This window comes from Chlorocebus sabaeus, unplaced genomic scaffold, assembly GCF_047675955.1.
Source record: "Chlorocebus sabaeus isolate Y175 unplaced genomic scaffold, mChlSab1.0.hap1 unalloc_scaffold_152, whole genome shotgun sequence".
NCBI classification, from domain to species: domain Eukaryota; kingdom Metazoa; phylum Chordata; class Mammalia; order Primates; family Cercopithecidae; genus Chlorocebus; species Chlorocebus sabaeus.
This window is the reverse complement of record NW_027327324.1, coordinates 49,068-66,336: the sequence shown is the minus strand read 5'-3', so window position 1 is coordinate 66,336 and position 17,269 is coordinate 49,068. Positions and strand designations below refer to the sequence as shown.

The 17,269-nt window shown below is 53.9% G+C and overlaps 1 protein-coding gene across 1 annotated transcript; it reads left to right on the top strand.

The window, feature by feature from the left end:
- Nucleotides 1-560: 560 nt before the first annotated feature.
- On the top strand, nucleotides 561-9,176 carry LOC140711088 (uncharacterized). Its single transcript, XM_073014001.1, has 6 exons — nucleotides 561-634; nucleotides 1,012-1,087; nucleotides 2,739-2,812; nucleotides 6,214-6,377; nucleotides 6,628-7,113; nucleotides 8,265-9,176. The coding sequence occupies exons 1-6, from the start codon at nucleotides 561-563 to the stop codon at nucleotides 8,537-8,539; spliced, it is 1,149 nt and encodes a 382-aa protein (XP_072870102.1). The 3' UTR covers nucleotides 8,540-9,176.
- The last annotated feature ends 8,093 nt before the right edge of the window (nucleotides 9,177-17,269 follow it).

The following is a 17,269-nucleotide window of genomic DNA, read 5'->3' as shown; positions in this document are numbered from 1 at the left end:
ATTCAATAAGCATTTATCAAGAAACTCCTAGACCAAGAGCTCTGTTAGACACTGGGTATGGGGTGATGGGGATATGAAGATGTGGAATTAGAACTCGAGAAGCTCAAATGCTTCCATTTAATTCCCTAATGCAATTACTAAGCTTCAACCTGATGGCTGTAATGTCTAAATTCACTTTTTCTTTATTCCAGTTCTACATAACAAAGCATAAATAATCACAGAGGAATGATTCTGTGTTGGACTATTCAGTGGACAGAGAAGAGCATTCTGACCGGCATGAGACACTGTCTCCGTTCCCAGGGAGCCTGTGAGGTGGCTGCACAGAGCACACGTGTGAAGATTCAGGAACACGAGCGTCAGGTGATGGGAGGGGCACGGAGGCAGCACCAGACAGATGCCTGCCGAGAGGCCGCTGCAGCCAGGCTGGCCGGGAAGGTCACGGGAGTGGGCGCAGGCATCTCCCTCCAGCCACACTTGGTTTTCATGAGGACGCGTGCAGGGAAGGGGATGACACCGAAATGCTGTGGCGCTGAGGGGAGGAGAGGAGGGACACAGGGCCGATGGCTGGCCCCCACCCCTTCCGTCCCTGCCCCTATGAACGCTGCCAAAATCAGCCCCAACGGGGAGAAATGAGGTGGGTGAAAGAGGTGGACAGACTTGGCTTCCATGGAATTCACAGATTCCAGTCATTAAAAATCCCTTCTGAGTTTTCACCTGGAAAACTTTGCCAATGTACTTAGGGACAAGAGGCGGAAGACGAAGCCAACACAATTGGGCTCAAACTGCCACCCTTCTCCTTCTCTCTTCATCCACCACCCTCCCTGGGCCCCTGAGTGTGAGAACCAGGAGGTGCCCAGCCCAAGGGTGCAGCCCCTAACCAGAGGAGGGAGCCGCACAGCGGGGCCCCCAGCACGTGGATGGCAGGATCTGTGCTATGTCAGTCCCAGGGCCCCAAGCAGAGAAGGCCTGGGGCTCCCAGCTGAAGTTTTGCTGTCTCCTCTCTCACCAAAGTCGAAAAGGACTGAGTGGGACCAAGGCCGCACCTGGCGGCTCCTCGGTGGCTGCCGATGTGGTCCTCAGGCTGCGGGTGAGACCCTCTAGGGAAGCCCAGACAGTGGCAAGAATCACAGCCACGAGTGCTCCAGTTGCCCCAAAACTTAAGCATAGCCTGAGGAAGGCAGCGCCCGCTCAGATCCCGGTGCAGGCTTGTGTGGCACACTGGTGAGGCACACAGCACCAGAACACGGCACTTTAAGTGGCTTTGTGGGGTGTAGGAACACAAAGTGTGGTCTGGAGTGTCTCAGAAGTCACTCCCACCAGCCTGTGGGACCCGGACGGCCCCTTAGGACGTGGCTGGAGTCTCTCCAGGGTGGGCTCCAAAGTCCCAAGGATGAGGTAAGCGTCGGTCTTGCTCTGAGGAAGGCCCCTGACAAGTATCCTGAACATGCAGGTACACAGCTGGCTGACTCATCTGAAGGGACCTGCTGAGCTACGAGCCAGGGACGCCTAGAGAAAACTGCGTGAAACTTTGTGACTACTCACAGGTAGGTAGCTACTGCCTGAGACCCAAAGGTAAAGAATTAACCTGAAACTGCATATTATAAAACTTATTTTTAAATGATGGCGCTTAATTGAAAAGACTCCCAAAGAATACTGCATTAGAAAGTGACAGAGTGAAACCACGAGGCTGACCACAGGAGTCCCTGGAAATTTCACCAAATGTTGTGTCAAAACTGGGAAACAGAAGAACTGCACCTGATGAAACATTCGATTAATCACTCGAGTCCTCCCCACATACGAAGCTATGTAAAAAGTGTTCCCAGAAGGTAAAGTGAGCAGGAGGGCTGTGAACACACAAAGAGAGAGCCACTTCATCCACGGACCACAACAAGAGAAACGCTAATGAGTGCCGACGACACGCTGGAGTCCAGGGCTCTGGGCGCAGCTGGGACGGGGACACTCAGGGTCCCACTGTCCAGATGGGAAACCAGGGTGGAAACACCAGGGAGCCTGTCCCAGGGTGCAGAGCTAGTGAACAGTGGTTCATACTGCGACAATCCCAGCTGCCAGGCTCTGGGGCTCCTCGGGACAGAATCCTGTTGACTTCACTCTGGGGTGCGAGAGGCGGCAGCATCCCCCAAAGGCACCTGGAGAAGTGGTGTTACCCTCCATCCCCTGTCTCCGGCGTTACCCTCCATGCCCCTGTCCCCGGCGTTACCCTCCATCCCCCTGTCCCTGGTGTTACCCTACGTCCTCTGTCCCCAGTGTTGCTCACCATCCTCCTCACCTCCAGGCCCCTCTCCCTGTCCTCCCTCATTTTCCTGTTCAGCCAGAGCACATCACATGTCTCTTCCCTTTTCAAGAGGCTCAGCTGCAACCAGAGGCATTCCAGCCTATTCGGGATGGGGCACACACCCTGGGGAAATGCCAGCACAGGGTCGGAAGGGCCTGAGACCCTCTCAGTGTCGCCCAGGAAGGATGGAACAGCCCACGGTCAGGCTGATTGTCAGGCAGGGTGAAAACTTCTGTGTCCGAAATGTTCTTTTCTCTGGAACTGTTCGGACCATTCGTGAACGAATCAGTTAAATACCAGCAAGTGCCACTCCCACTTATTCTCTGGCTACAGTTTTCCACCCACCAGCAACCACACTCCTAGGAATTATCCCTAATGCAGAATCAGCGCCTTGTGCCTTTAGGAAAACCTCTTTCTCTCCAGCTTTGTCCTCCTTCCACAAAAGGTGCCTCTGACTGCCTCATTCACCGTACCAGGATTTCGCTCGGCTACAGAGGAAAATCTGCATGGGGCTCAGAGGTGGGTGGTCCCCTCATGGGCAGCAGCTCTGTGACATCCTCCGAGGAGCCTGGCCCAGGCCTGCCCCACACACCAGGACTCTGCCTTCTGGCCCTCGGGCCCCCGAAGCTGCTTTCCCTCCAGGGGTCATGCCTCGGGCAAGAAGGCCGGACAAGAGCCCAGGGCTGCTGTGGGTCTGGAAAGTCTCCTGACACCTCCCACTCCAGGACCCCCCATCAGCATCCCAGCATCTGGACCTGTGTCACCAGCCGCTCTGCCGTGCAAGAGAATTGGATTTTCAGCTGGGTGCACTGCTTCCCTAAACAAAGTAGGGTGTTGTTACTGAGGAAAAAGGAAAAAATTGGCATCTTCTTGGCAACCCCGCGACATCCAGCCACCGGTTCTCACCACCCCAGAGATGTCCATCCAGGGCAGATAGTGTCTTCAACCAAGCGCCACTGACCCAGAAGTGCAGTAATTAGTACACTTTCACCAGAATCACCCACTCCTTCACCTTTACACCCAAGAAAAACATGTTTGCCAGGCAAATTAGATGTCCAGGAGGTGTAAGGAAACCCCAAGCCTGCTTTAAGCCTCAGACTTTTGAGACCGTTGAGGGCTGTGCGCACAAGAGCAAGGCTGCACCCGAAAGCTCTGCTCCTGCCGGACGTCATGGACAGACCACACGGCTCAGCCACATGGACCCTTCCAGGACTTCACGAGAGGGACCTCCGTGGTACATGCAATGATGTGCACTTCGTTCAGCCTCGAACAGACCACGCCCTCGTTACAGGGTCGGTGGTCCACCTCCTGCCATCAGTCCCCCACCTCACCGAGGGTCTGTGTCTGCATCTGAAATAACTTTACTGTTTTACCTGGGTACCAAAATGCGGCATCGCGATGTTTAAAGGTCTTTAAATATCAACACTCCGGGTGCAGTCCTTGTCACTTTAATGCGGTCACTCGATGCAGGCCTCACTCACAACTCTGAGGTAGCTCATACCTTCCCTACCTAACCAAGGAAGAAACGAAGGCATGGAAGGTGCAGCTCCTAAGGAGCAGATTAGGATTCAAACCAGTGAACTTCGTCACATGCTGACCTACCTCTCAGGCTGAGATAACGTTGAAAATTAACCAGGTAGAACAGCGTTCCATAAATTAGCTGGAAATGGTCCTTGTGGATGGGCCTGTGGTTACTCCCTGAAGAACAAGACCATTAGCCCAAAAATCCACCTGTGTCACACTCAAATGTTTACATATACAATTATTTTAAAATAACCCAATCAAGCATGTTCACAGCCATTTAGAGCCATATAGATTGTCTGCTTCACTGACAATCAACCCAAGACCTCTGTCGGCAAAGGCCACGGTGCCAGGTCCAGAGAAGACGGGACAGAGACACAAGCAGACACAAGCAGGAACCTCTCCATCCCTGGGAGCCTCGCTCTGATCGGTCCGTGAGGACACGGTACAGACCTCGGGGCACAGGCAGACGGCAGGCCAGGAGAAGGGGCTGCATTGCCGGGAGGCAGTGCTTTGAGCTCTAATGGATGGAACACTGCTAACCAGTGAAGGTGGAGAGAGGGCACCCATCTGAGAGCATGTAGAGGCAGCAAAGCACAGCCAGCCTCGGGGAACCAGAAGCCACAGGGACATCAGGTTGGGTGCTGCTGTCTGCCGGCCACCAGCTGGGGGACTGTACTGGGCCTGGAGGGACATCCCTGACACTCCCCACCAGATGCCAGGGGCACCCCCAGCCCCAGGTGAGAACCATGGATCCCATGGCGAATGAGGCCAGCCTGTGGGAAGTGGGGCTGGGACAGCTCTGTACAGCTTAATAGGAAAGTTGGGTTCTATTTTGTGGGGTTTTGGTCACGTTGATGGCTAGTCAGGGCTGTCCGTCAGGAAGTGATTTGAGGACAGACTAGAGAAGGGGCTGCCAAGACCAGCGGAGCATTCGCTGTCTGGGTCCAAGGAAAAGGAAATAAAGGCTGGCGATGTGACAGTGGGGGGGAGCACAGAGCAAAGGAACTGGTGGAGACACAGGGCTGGCCCCACACAGGGCTTTGAGCAGCTACCCGGGGGTCGTCCTATTAATTCTCCTCATGGCCCCAAGAGGCGGCTGTGAGGATCCATCTCCTGAGGACAGAACTGTTCCAGAGCCACACAGCGAGGATCCACAGAACCAAGATCCGGGCCAGCTCCAAAGCGGGTGAACTTGTCCCCTCAGCCATGGTCCTAAGACAGGGATCGGAGCCCCCTGGACACACAGACACAGGAACTGCAGGAAGGGGAAACGGATGCCCTGGACCAGTGGCGGGATCTAGGGTTTCAGCCCTCCAGGGCCACTGGGACCAGTCACTGCACAGGTGGACACACGATGCTTTAACCCGAGCTGGGGGAAGGAGCCCACACTCTCAGGGTGGAGACCGCAGCTTGATCGGGCCGGCCTCCCTGCTGGGCACAGCCTGAGCTGCCCCAACCTGTACTGAGGTGCCCCAACGTTGGGGTGCTCAGAGCCACTCAGCTGAGATCGTGGTGCTTTCTGTAACCACCCTCGTTTCTTTATGGTATAGATCTGGACTCCATCCTTTGCAATGTGTGGGGTTCTAGGAAAAGGCTGGCCAGCCGGGGAAGTGTCCTGGGCTCTGTCCCAGTGATGACGAACTTGGCTGCCCACAAGGGCAGCCTGTTCACCACAGTGACCCCCGGGGACCACGCCTGCACCCACCTTGCTGAAGATAATTCACTTCTCATCCGTGAAAGAATAAAGCTAGACTAACTCAATTTCACACTCACTTCCAACTTTAACAACTTGTGTTAGGAAATCAAAGACAAGGACTCTGACCATGTCACAAACCCAGGAAGCAAAACCCGAGACTAACGGAATGATGCCACCTTCGCAGTTCCGAGCTCTACTAGTTGTTTTTCTTTTCTGGTCTGTTTTTCTCTTTTGGTTTAAATTGTCTCTGTTTCTCCCTCTCTGTGTCTCTCTCCTGGTTGCTCTGTCTCTCTGTGTCTCTTTTTAAGACTCTGTGTGTCTCTGTTTCTCTCTTCCCCTCATCTTTCTCTATCTTTCTATGTCTCTCTGTGTCTCTGCTTCTCTGACTTTTTCTGTCTCTCTCTCTGTCTCTCTCACTCTCCCTCTCTTTCCCTCTCTCTCTCTGTGTGTTTGTGTGTGTGTGTGTGTGTCTCACTCTCTTGGTTTCTCACTCTCACTCTCCATCTCGCAGCTCTCTTTGGTTTCACTATGCAAGCTGACTCTCCCCACCTTATAATACAGTGGGATTAGCAGGAACCGAGTGGACGCCACAGCCCCCGTGGGCCCGGGAAATCGCAGCTTCGTCATAGCTAAGCCCACCGCGCTCAGTTTTTCCCACCACCTGGAGGATCTACTCTCCGTTCGTCCTTCCCGACCTCAGACTACAGAGAATACCTGGGGGCGAAGGTCGAGGAAGCCACGCCCGGAGGCTCCCAGCGCAGCCCCAGGAGGAATCCTGCCGGCAACTAGAAGCTGTGCGCGCAGCGGGGCTCTGCGCCAACAACCGCCGGAGCGGCCGGGCCTGCTGCGAACTTCCGCATCCAGGTGGGGTCTCCACGCCCCAATTCCACCCCGCCCCGCCATCGGCGCTCCCCGCAAGTGCAGGGCTTCCCCCCGCCCAGACGTTCGCGCCCACTCAAGGTCTCCCTCACCCGGCCCGGGAGATGCTCCCCGCGTTCTATCCCGCCCCACCCTGGCGCGCCCCCCAAACGATGTGACCCCCGCCCCCCTGTGGTCTCCCCTCCCCCGGACGCTGCCCCTGCCCCCACCTGTGGCACTCCGGGTATCCCTGAAGTCCCCAACCAGAGCCTTCCAGCCCACCCGCGAGTCTCGAGCACCAGAGACGCGGCCCCACCCGCAGGGACCCCGCCTACCTGTGGCGCTATCCCCACGTCTGCGGCCCACCTCACCGCTAGCACGGCCCCCACCTACGACGACCCCGGCGTAGGTGCTCCTGCCCACTCCCGCACCCCGCCCGCACCTGCCCCTTTCCCTGCACCTAGCCACGCCCCCGCTCCCGCAGCCCCTCCCGTGCGCTCGGGCCCCGCCCGTCACCGCCCATTGGCCCTGGGGCGGGGCGGGGCAGCAGTTCCGACTCCCGCGCGCGCGGGCAGGGTCCACATTGCCTACTGCGCACCGGGACTAGCGGCTCCCCTCGACCTCCTCGCCATGGACACTGACGACTCCCAGGCCCCTAAGGGCTCCTTGCGGAAGTTCCTGCAGCACCTCTCCGGGGCCGGCAAGGCAGTCGGCGTGCTGACCAGAGGCGAGGATGCTCAAGGTGCGCACCCCCCTCCCGGCGGCGAGGGAGGGGCGGACGGAGCCGAGGAGAACAAGGCGAAGGGGATTTGGGGGATGGGGCAGAAGAGGGGGGAAGCGATGGGAGGACGCGGGGAAAGGTGGAGGAGCGATGGGAAGAACCAGGGAGAAGAGCGGGGAAGCGATGGGGAGAACTGGGGAGAAGCCCGTGCCCGGCAGCGGCAGGGGTACCTGCGGGGCGGCGTGAGCCAGCAAGGCAGCCCCCGGGTCCTTGCCGGGTGGGGCGGAGGAGGAAGGGACATGGCGATAGGAACCTCCATCCGGAAGATAGTGAGCTTTCCACGCCCTCCGGTTTATGTTTTAAATTGAGCCTGACAGAGGGGGTCGCCTGGAGGACCCTCGGGAGTCGTTCTGCCTCTGAGCTGTAGGACCCGGCCGGGCTTCCCCTCCGAAGCGTGGGTACAGCGCGATCACTTCCTAAGTGGCCCCCCGCCCTTCAACTCTGCCCCACGCCGCCCCCCAGCATGTCGAGGAAGAAACGGCCAGGTCCCCGCGCGCCTCCTGTCGCCTCGTGCCCCGCGCGGCGTGGGCGGGGTCCTGGCTGCTGCAATGCGGGACGCGGAGGGAGTGCTCTGGGTTCCCGCCTGGCGTCTCCGAGGCGGTCCGGCAGCCCCTCGCGTTTCCGCTGGGAGATTTTAAAAATGGGTTTCCTGCGCTCGCATGTGCTGTTGCCTTTCGGCTCGTGAGAAAACCGAAAACTAAAATGGGTCCCAGGCCCTCCCCGCAGACCTCCGCGGACGAGAAGGACCAGGAAGCGGGGACTCCGGGACGTCAGCGGCGCCGCGGCGCGGGCTCTGGGTTTCCCCTGCCCTGCAATGTGGAAGCGGCTCTCCAGGAGAGACCCGAGTCTGGGTCCACGACGCGGGCGCGCCAGGAGGACATTTAACATTGAAGAGCCGGAGGTGGTGGAGACTGCGCGCCCCAGGCCCCGGGTGCACGTGAGGGCGCCGGTGCCCGGACGGTGGAGCGCCCCAGGCCGCGCAGCCCCTGGCGGGTAGATCGGCGCTTCCCAGGCGAACGCCACCTGGGAGCCTTAGTGATAGCGCGGGCTGGAGACGCGACGCGCCCGGAGCTGGGTTTTGATTTTTATTTTCCCGGTTCCTCCTGCCGCAGATGCGTGGAAAGGCGCGGATGGCGGATTTCCTCCCGTTTCGGGACCGCGCACTGCACAAGGATGGAGCGGGAATGGGCCCCCGCCCTCGGTCCCGGTGACCTTCCCTTCGCCCTTGAGCGCGCGGGGCGGCACGGGTGCTGCATGTTGGGGCGCTGTCAGCGCCGCCCCGCCCGCCGCGAGCGCCTACGTGATGCCCGGCCCGTCGTCTCCATGCGCCCTGGCCCTGACATCAGTACGCCGCGCGCTCCCCGAGCCAGCAGCGCAGCCTCCCTAGGCCCAGCGCCCCCGCCCCCGCGGGACACCCCGGTGGCAGCGCCAGGCCCCGCCCGGCAGCCCGCCCCCCAGCGCCCGGGGAAGTGCTCTGGCGTTAGCGTTCTAGTTAAAGGACCCCAGCATCAGCGTTCCTCCTGCAGGGTTGGGTTCTCAGAGAAAGAAAAGGTGATGCAGCAGAGGATGGGATTGGAGAAATTAGGAGAGTGAAGTGGAAATAGCCTGGCCAGCGTGACTTAAACCGGCCGGGAGATGTGCGAGTACGAATGGAGCCGCCTTGGGGTCCTAATAGGACCCAGAGTGGCTTCTCAGTCAAAGGCCTTCAGAAGCAGAGGGAGCACCTGGAGTGACCTTACCTGGGCCGCGAAAGACAAGAAACCTTCGGCACGGGAAGAGGAACTGACCTCTGGAAGCCACCAGGGCAGGTGGAAGGTCAGGGTTTCAAGGTGATTTTGGAATTTAAGTGCTGTGGGTCCTGCACAGTGGCTCATGCTTGTCATCCCAGTGCTTTCGGAGGCTGAGGCAGGAGGGTCGCTTGAGCCCAGGAGTTCCAGAGCAGCCTGGACAACATCATGAGACTCTGTGTCTACAAAAAATAAAAAAGAAAGAAAAACACATTAAGATGCTGTATGTATTGGAAAGTATTTATGGGTCATTCTTTTGAGCTCCATGTCCAAAAGCTTGCTAAAATGCTTGGGAGTTTGTGTACAGGTACGTGAAATTAGGATACATTGGCAGAATCTCCGTGTTCTCTGTTGCCCTGGTTTTGCCACCTGGGAGGAGTTACACATATTGGAGGTTAGTAAGTCCACGCCTCTTCTCTTCTGGGGAAAAAGGTACTTTGGAAACCAGTATTATGTGGGAACGTGGCTTGGTTGGTACAGCCTCGGGTTAATGGGAGACAGCTGCTCTCAGCTCTGCAGATGGCATCAAATACGGTGGCCTTGAGCCCACGTGGGTCACACCTGGGCTGTCCCTGGGAAAGCCCGCCATGGCGGGTCGCCTGGGCTTTCTTTCCCTGGCAGAGCCGAAGTCACAATTTTTTTGTAAACTCTGTAAAGAGCTTTACCCTTCCGAGGTATGATCTTGAACCTGTTGGAGCATTTGGACCCATTTCTTTTAAGGAAGTTCACCTCCAGATGTGCTTAGAGGGCCTGGTCTTAGCTGCCACAGATTTACAAATCCTTTAAGTAAGTTATTCCTCGAGAATTTATCTGTTGTGCCCCCATTCTTTTTGCCATTTTATTCTGATTCTATATTAGTACTTGATTTTCCCTGACATAGAAGACTATTGCCTGTAGTTGGAGGTCAGAGAACACATTCACATTCAAGTATCAATTTCAGGGGAATTATCTGTCAGATGTGAAATTATGGTACAATTCAATATATTAAAATGACCATAGCTACCATTTGTTGAAAATATTTTGTATACTAGGAGCTTCACAATTCTTATCTCCAAGCCTAGATACATGGTCCCAAGAGAGGCATGCCCTCATTTTGGAAGTGGGGAGAAAGACTCACAAAGAAAAATAACTTAGGTAAGGGAGTGAGGTGCATACGCGATTGTGGTAGGAGCAAAACAGATCCTAATTCCAAATATTGTACTCTCCCTTAGACCACGAAGAGTACTTATGTCTGGCTCTGTCACCCAGGCTGGAGTGTAGTGGTGCCGTTACAGCTCACTGCAGCCTCAAACTCCTGGGCTCAAGTGATCCTCCTGCCTCAGCCTTCTGAGTAGCAGGGAAGACAGGAATGCAGCATCATGACCGGCTAATTATTATTATTATTTGTAGAGACAGGATCTCACTATGCTGCTGAGACTGGTCTTGAACTCCTGGCCTCCTCTAGTGAGCCTCCTGCCTTGGCCTCCCAAAGAGCTGGAATTACAGACCTGAGCCGTCATGTCAGGCCTCCACCATGCTTTTCAGGGGCCTTTCTTGGTGGAGCTCCTTATTCTAGTTAATGCTCAAAAGTGAGCAAAACCCAACTTGCTCAAAATTACACAGATATTCTTTGGGTGGTTTTGTAAGGGGAACAGAAAATAACTTTTTATAGCGATAGGAGTCAAGGTGGCAAAAATGATATTAAGGCTTAATACCAACGCGATGGGCTGCTTTTCTTCTCCCAGTAGAGTTCATATTATTTAATTATAATATAAAATTGAAAATATCTTTCCTGTATTCCTGACTCCCCAGGCCTTGAATGAAGAAAGTATTTCTCAGGCTGGGTTTTTTGGTTTTTTTTGTTTTTTTTTTTTCCTTCTTCTTTGGGTATCTTCTGTCTCAGGCTGTGGGTTTTTGTTTTTTATTTTTTTTTTCCCTGCTTCTTTGGGTATCTTCTGTTGTCCCAAGACATATCTGGAAACTTAAATTGATTTTCACCCAACCTAAAATAAGCTCCACAGCTCTGGATCGCGGACTGACCATGACTAAGTACCCACCGCCACATCACGCTGTGCCACACACCAAGAGTGACTCATTGTCTTCGTCACAGGTTGTGGCTTCTGCAGGGCCTGGTGCCTGGTGGAGCTGAGTGTACTGGGAAGTCCAGGGGCATTCTTAGGGTGGGCTGGATGCGAAAGCGGCGTCCTTTTTGCCTGTGGTGACGTGAACATCAATACAGTATTTATAGAAAGTTCACAGAAATGTAGTAAGCTTCAATCTTTCCAATCCTAGTGAGAATAGCTAGCGTTTAGTGACTCTGTTATGTGGCAGGCCCTCAGTGATCCTGGGCACTGACTTATCCCCACTTTACACATGAGCAAGGGATGCCCGAGGTGTACCGGCTTCCCTGAGTTCACAGAGCTCCCTGGTGTGGCCAGGCCCTGTGGCTGCTGCAGGGATGTTCAGGGCTGCGTGTAGCTGTGTCTTCACTGGTGTCCATCCCGTGCCCAGCACCACGCCTGGCGCTTGACAGGAACACAAGCGTTTGCTGCCTGCCTCCCGCCTGGAATCTCCACTGAGGAGCAGGAAACCAGGGGTTCTAGCTGTCTTCTTCATTCATGAAGTCCTTTAGAGGAATTCAACCTTCTCTAATCAAAAGTTTCCAATATCCTCAGATCAATGCGTATAAACTGTTAAGACTTCAAGATCACAACCTAAAAACCGAAGTCAGAAGTGTGAGGTTTCAATTGACTGGACATGCATTAGGTCAATGACACACATATTTATTGGACACCAGGCTTGAGCCCCACATGGGCACCTTTGGTATCTGAAGCAATATTCCTTGGGTGGTTTTGTGAGGGGAATAGGAAATGACTTTTTATAGCGATAGGAGTCAAGATGGCAAAAATGATATTAAGGCTTAATACCAATGTGATGGGCTGCTTTTCTTCCCCCAGTAGAGTTCATATTATTTAATTATAAGATAAAATTGAAAATCTCCGAAGCAATGCTTCAGAGCCCAGTAGGATGGAAGAGGAAACTGAGAACAGTGCCATTTCTCCTCACACACCTCCGGCGCCCCTCACCATCCTGTGCACACACATTCTTTGATGGGATCTTTTCAGTGTAAAGTGCAGTAATTAATTTTGCAAAACTTACTGGGTCTGGGAGGCAGATGATGAGTGATGGTGTCACCCCGTCACACAGTGGGAGATTTATATGATGGCATCATTTTCTATGAATGCAGACCACCTTGTGTGCCATACTCGGATGACCCTTCGAAGCTAGACATTTTGTCATCTTTCAAAAGAAGCATGTTTTCCCCCTTGGTTACAGAAAACTAAAAGCTTTTGATACAGGACTCCAACCTTTTATCAGGGAGAATCAGGGCTCTTTAAATAAGCTCGACCAGTCGGATGGGCCGTCAGAAGCAATTAAAATTAGAAAGATGAAGATGCGGTAACAACCTGGTCAGGGCAAATGTCAGGATACCAGATTGCATGTTCACAGTTGCGTTTCTGTTAAGAACGTGCGGGTGAATATGGAACAGAGGGCCATGTGTCAGTAGTTGGGTTGCATTTTATGTTTCTTTTCTACAAGCCCTTTCTGGTGTTGTGTTTGTGTTTATTAGAGAGTAGCTGCCCAGAGGCTGCCGTTTCCCTCCCCACTCCTCCGTTCTCTGCATCTTCACCCCCAACTCCCAGTACTTTGGAATTACAGTCATTGTGTTTGTCAGGATGGAAGAGGCAGCCAGACACATGGCAGATCAGAGCACTGAGAGGCAGAGACTTAATAAGTCCCGCCGTGGCCCCACTGTCTCGAGTGCTGAGATAGGGCCTCGGTGTTTTTCTCTGCAGAATGGAGGCATCACTCAGTCTCTATCTTCTCTCCCTGTCTCTTTCTTCACTCCCCCCTTCCCTAACACACATCCACAGTGAAAGTCTTCAGGAGGCAAAAGAGAAAAGGCTGGACTGTGCTGGGCCCCCCCAACCCCGGGGCCCATTTGCTGTCTTCCCAGCTTCCGTGTGCCCAGAGCCGCCTGGGGGAGCCTTTGGAGGTGCAGATCCTGACTGTGTGGGTCTCAGTGAGGCTCCGACTCTCACGGGGAGGCGCCGGTGCTGCGGGTCCCCCTGGGGGCAGTGCCGCGGTTTGCAAATCCTGCAGATCAGCTTCTCCACTTCTCCAGGTTTCTCCAACATCAGATGCTCCCAGGAGTCCGGTGGGATTGTTTTCTGACTTTGACCAGGATTTTGACGGAGAAGATTCATTAATATAGGACCCCTTGTCTTAACGTACATAGGTAAATGATCTGATCTGAAGTTTTCTGAATGGAAAATGATTGAAGGAGTGGCATCCAGTAGCCTCGGGGAGTCATTCCGTCATATCTTTTCAGCTGTGTCTTACTACGATTAAGATTTTGTTTCTGTGTGTGGCGGGGCGGGTGGGGGACGTTGAGATGGAGTCTCGCTCTGTTGCCCAGCCTGGAGTGCAGTGGCTTGATCTGGGCTCACTGCAACCTCTGCCTCCCGGGTTCAAGTGATTTTCCTGTCTCAGTCTCCCAAGTAGTTGGGATTATAGACATGTGCCACCATGCCCACCTTTTTTTTTTTTTTTTGTATCTTTAGTAGAGATGGGGTTTCACCATGTTGGTCAGGTTGGTCTCGAACTCCTGACCTCAAGCGCTCCACCTGCCTCGGCCTCCCAAAGTGCTGGGATAACAGGCTTGAGCCACCACCCCCAGCCTTATTTCTGTGTTTCTGTAATCATTGCGCACATTAACGACCGCCTTCGGTGAGTCAGGGCAGGCTTTAGGCAAAAGAACTAAGCCCTCTCCGCCCCTGCGGCTCTCACTCCTGCGGTGAGGTGCGGGTACAATGTACCTGTAGCCGGACCTGAGAAGAAAAGCTCCTGTCTTATGAAAGGGCCCGGGGAGCCTCTGGTTGGGGCCGTTTGACCTGACCGGAGGGTGAGGGAGGAGTCGGTAGAGGTGGGTGGGCCAGTGGAGGACTTTGGATTCGCCTTGGGGGAACTGGGAAGCAGACTGACTGTCTCCGATAAGGGTGGCTTTGTGGAGAGGAGAGGACAGGAGGGGAGGTCGTGAGTTTAGGGTCTCACAAGGAGCGGCCACAGATGGAAGGTTATGGGGTGGGGCATGTGGCAGGGCAGCCTTGTGCCCATAGACACACCCCGCCGAGGAGACCCAGGGACTCAGCTATGACAGCTGGAAGGCGGAGCATGTGAGCTGCAGCAGACACAGGCAGGTGGGGTAAAAGGAGAGTCTTCGCAGCAGTGCTTAGAATAGCAAAAAGTGGGAAAACCAGCAAAAAACTATCAATAGGAGATTAATGAATCCATTATGGCACCTGGAATGGAAGGAATTTTTGTCAGCGTTTAATAAGGAGCTTTGTGCTGGTCGAAAGTCAGGAGGTGCCCAGTACACTCAAGGGCAGTATTGAAGAGCTGAGTCCAGAGCAGCTCTGCACAGCAGATCCCCCTGGGGCCAGAGGGGCCGTTTGCAAATCCAAGCAGATCCGCTTCTTGAAGGTTTCTCCAACGGGAGCATCTCCCAGGATTGAGGCTTGCATGGGTGGCCTGTGTTATATATGCAATTTTAAATAATCTAGTTGCCACATTAAAGAAAGGCAGGTCCGGAGGGGGGGACGCTGGGTGCCATGACTCACGCCTGTAATCCCAGCACTTTGGGAGCCCAAGGCAGGTGGATCACTTGAGCCCAGGAGTTTGAGGCCAGCCTGGGCAGCATGGCGAGACCCAGTCTCTACAAAAAATACAAAACAATTAGTTGGATGTGGCAGTGCACACCTACAGTCCCAGCCCCGTGGGACATTGAGGTGGGAGGATTGCCTGAGCCCAGGAGTTGGAGGCTTCAGTGAGCTGTGACTGCACCGGTTCACTCCAGCCTGGGCAACAGAGTGAGACCCTATCTATAAATAAATAAATAAATAAATAAATAAATAAATAAATAAAGTGAGACCCTATCTATAAATAAACAAACTATATTTTCTATTCAGCCCACTATTTTGATAACAATCAGTTATTGTGTTATTAATATTTTACACTGTTTTCCATACTTAAGTCTTTGAAACCCAGTGTGTAAAGAATCTTCAAGTACATCTCCATGTGGACGGGACACACGTGGCCAGCGGCTCCTCTGAGGGACAGTGTGGTCACGGCGATGGGTGGCGTGTGCTGCCTGTACATAGAAGGTCCCCGTGTGAGTGTTTCTGCGAAGGCCCTGAGGGATGGGCAGGGGAGGGCCGACACCGTCCCAGCCACACAGAGGACCCTGGAATGCAGCAGGCTGCCAGCGCGCCCCCACCCCAGCCCCTCTGCTGCCTGAGCTCTTTCCCAGATGTCCACTTAGCTAACCTCCCTCACCTTCTTCCCTTTCCTTCTTTCCCCAAACGTCACTCTCAGGCAGGTCTGCAGGCTCTCCGATTGTCAATGGCAGCCCATCTCCATCCTCCACCCTCTTAACACCCCCCACCCCACTTGCTATTTTTCTCCTCAGTGCTTACGGCCATCCACCCCTGGGCATCATGCATTTGTTCACTGTGTTTCTTGCTTTCGGGTCTCTCCTGATTGGAACAAGCTCCGCCAGGACCAGAGGCTTTCCATTTTGTCACCGATGCATCCACATAGCTCCCGGCAGAGATGGCGCTTGGGGCACCTGAGGTGGACAGTGGCTGGTGGTTGAGCCCTACAGATTTATCTCAAGCCCTCCCCTGACCCTACCGGAAGACACGGTGGTCTGCACAGTCCAGATAGTCAGAGAGGCCCCCCGGCTCGATGACTTTGAACCGGCGGGGCTGGGGAGGGGGGAACAGCACCGTCGACAGAATCCCCCCTTGGTATCCCACCTCCCCATGCCTACATAATCCCTGCATTATCAAAGGAGAGACCCCTAGAAGGAGGTTTGGCAGCAGGAGTGAGATCAGCGCAGTGTAAGCTCATTTTCTGACAAACCAGTGGGAGGAGTTGGCAAACTGACTTTCTCAAAAAGAATGTATGCATCGAAATTAGCAAGTGAATGATCAGCAGTGTGGGAAAATTCAGGAAAAGCAGTTCAGTGCTGTGAGAGAGGGCGAGGCAGGGAGCTTTATTACTCCAGACAACGGAGGAGGTAAAAGGATAGACCTAGATTATTTCACTAGAGTTCATCTATTCTTTTTTTTTTTTTTTTTTTGAGAGGGAATCTCGCTCTGTTACCCAGGCTGGAGTGCAGTGGCGCAATCTCGGCTCACTGCAACCTCCGCCTCCCGGGTTCAAGCGATTCTCTTGCCTCAGCCTCCCAAGTAGCTAGGACTACAGGCGCATGCCACCACGGCCGGCTCAGTTTTCTTTGTATTTTCAGCAGAGAGGAGTTTCACCCTGTTAGCCAGGATGGTCTCAATCTCCTGACCTCGTGATCTGCCTGCCTTGGCCTCCTAAAGCGCTGGGATTACAGGCGTGAGCCATCGTGTCCAGCCTATTCCTTTTTTTAAAAAAATACAATTTAGATTTTATCAGAATAGAATCCTAGGAAGCTGAGATTTGTAAACTGGGAAATCCATCTCCTCCAAGTAGCCAGGAAATAAGCCAGGTGACCTAAGTCATTCTTGCTAGGCCCTGGTGTGGGCCGGGGATGACTGACTCAAGGAAGAAGCTGTTAAAAAGTATATCATATGAAGAAAGTGATTTACTAATTGATCAGAGTAATGACCACATATTTCCTATGTAACCACTCCCTCATTATCTCCAACTTTATCTTTGGTTCTCATGACAAGATTATCACTTCCCAGAAAACTGGGTTTTTTTGCAAATTACCAGGAGGTGTTTTTCCAAATGGTAAGGTTCTTCTTTGGTGGGAAGATGTTTTCTCCTGGAAATCCTTAGGAAAGTTATTTGATTCTTGGGTTGGGCTCCCAAAACCAAAACAAAACAAGATGGATTATCCCCAGGATACCTGAGCTATAAGGACAATCTGTAGCTTGAGCGTGGAGTGAAAGACACTGAAACTGCCCTTTGTCCCAAATGGCTGTGTGCCGGGGCCCTAGAACAGCCCTAAGGAGGTGGTGAAACAGGTGACATTTACCTGTGAGGCTGAAAGCCCTCATTGCCAGGCTGTGAAAGTCCGCACTGCAGGTGTGCACGTCTTTATCCCTGTCCTGTGGGTGACAGAGCCTGCCAGTGAATGCTGGTGCATTTCCTTCTTGCTTTTCATCCACCCGTGTTCTCCTCCCTCCTAACCCCTCACTGAATGTTCCTGGGGCTTCATCAGGTTTCACCCTGCAGGGCCCAGCAGGAGGCAGCTGATTTGCAGTCCTCACCATTCAGAAGTTCAGAGGGAGGGC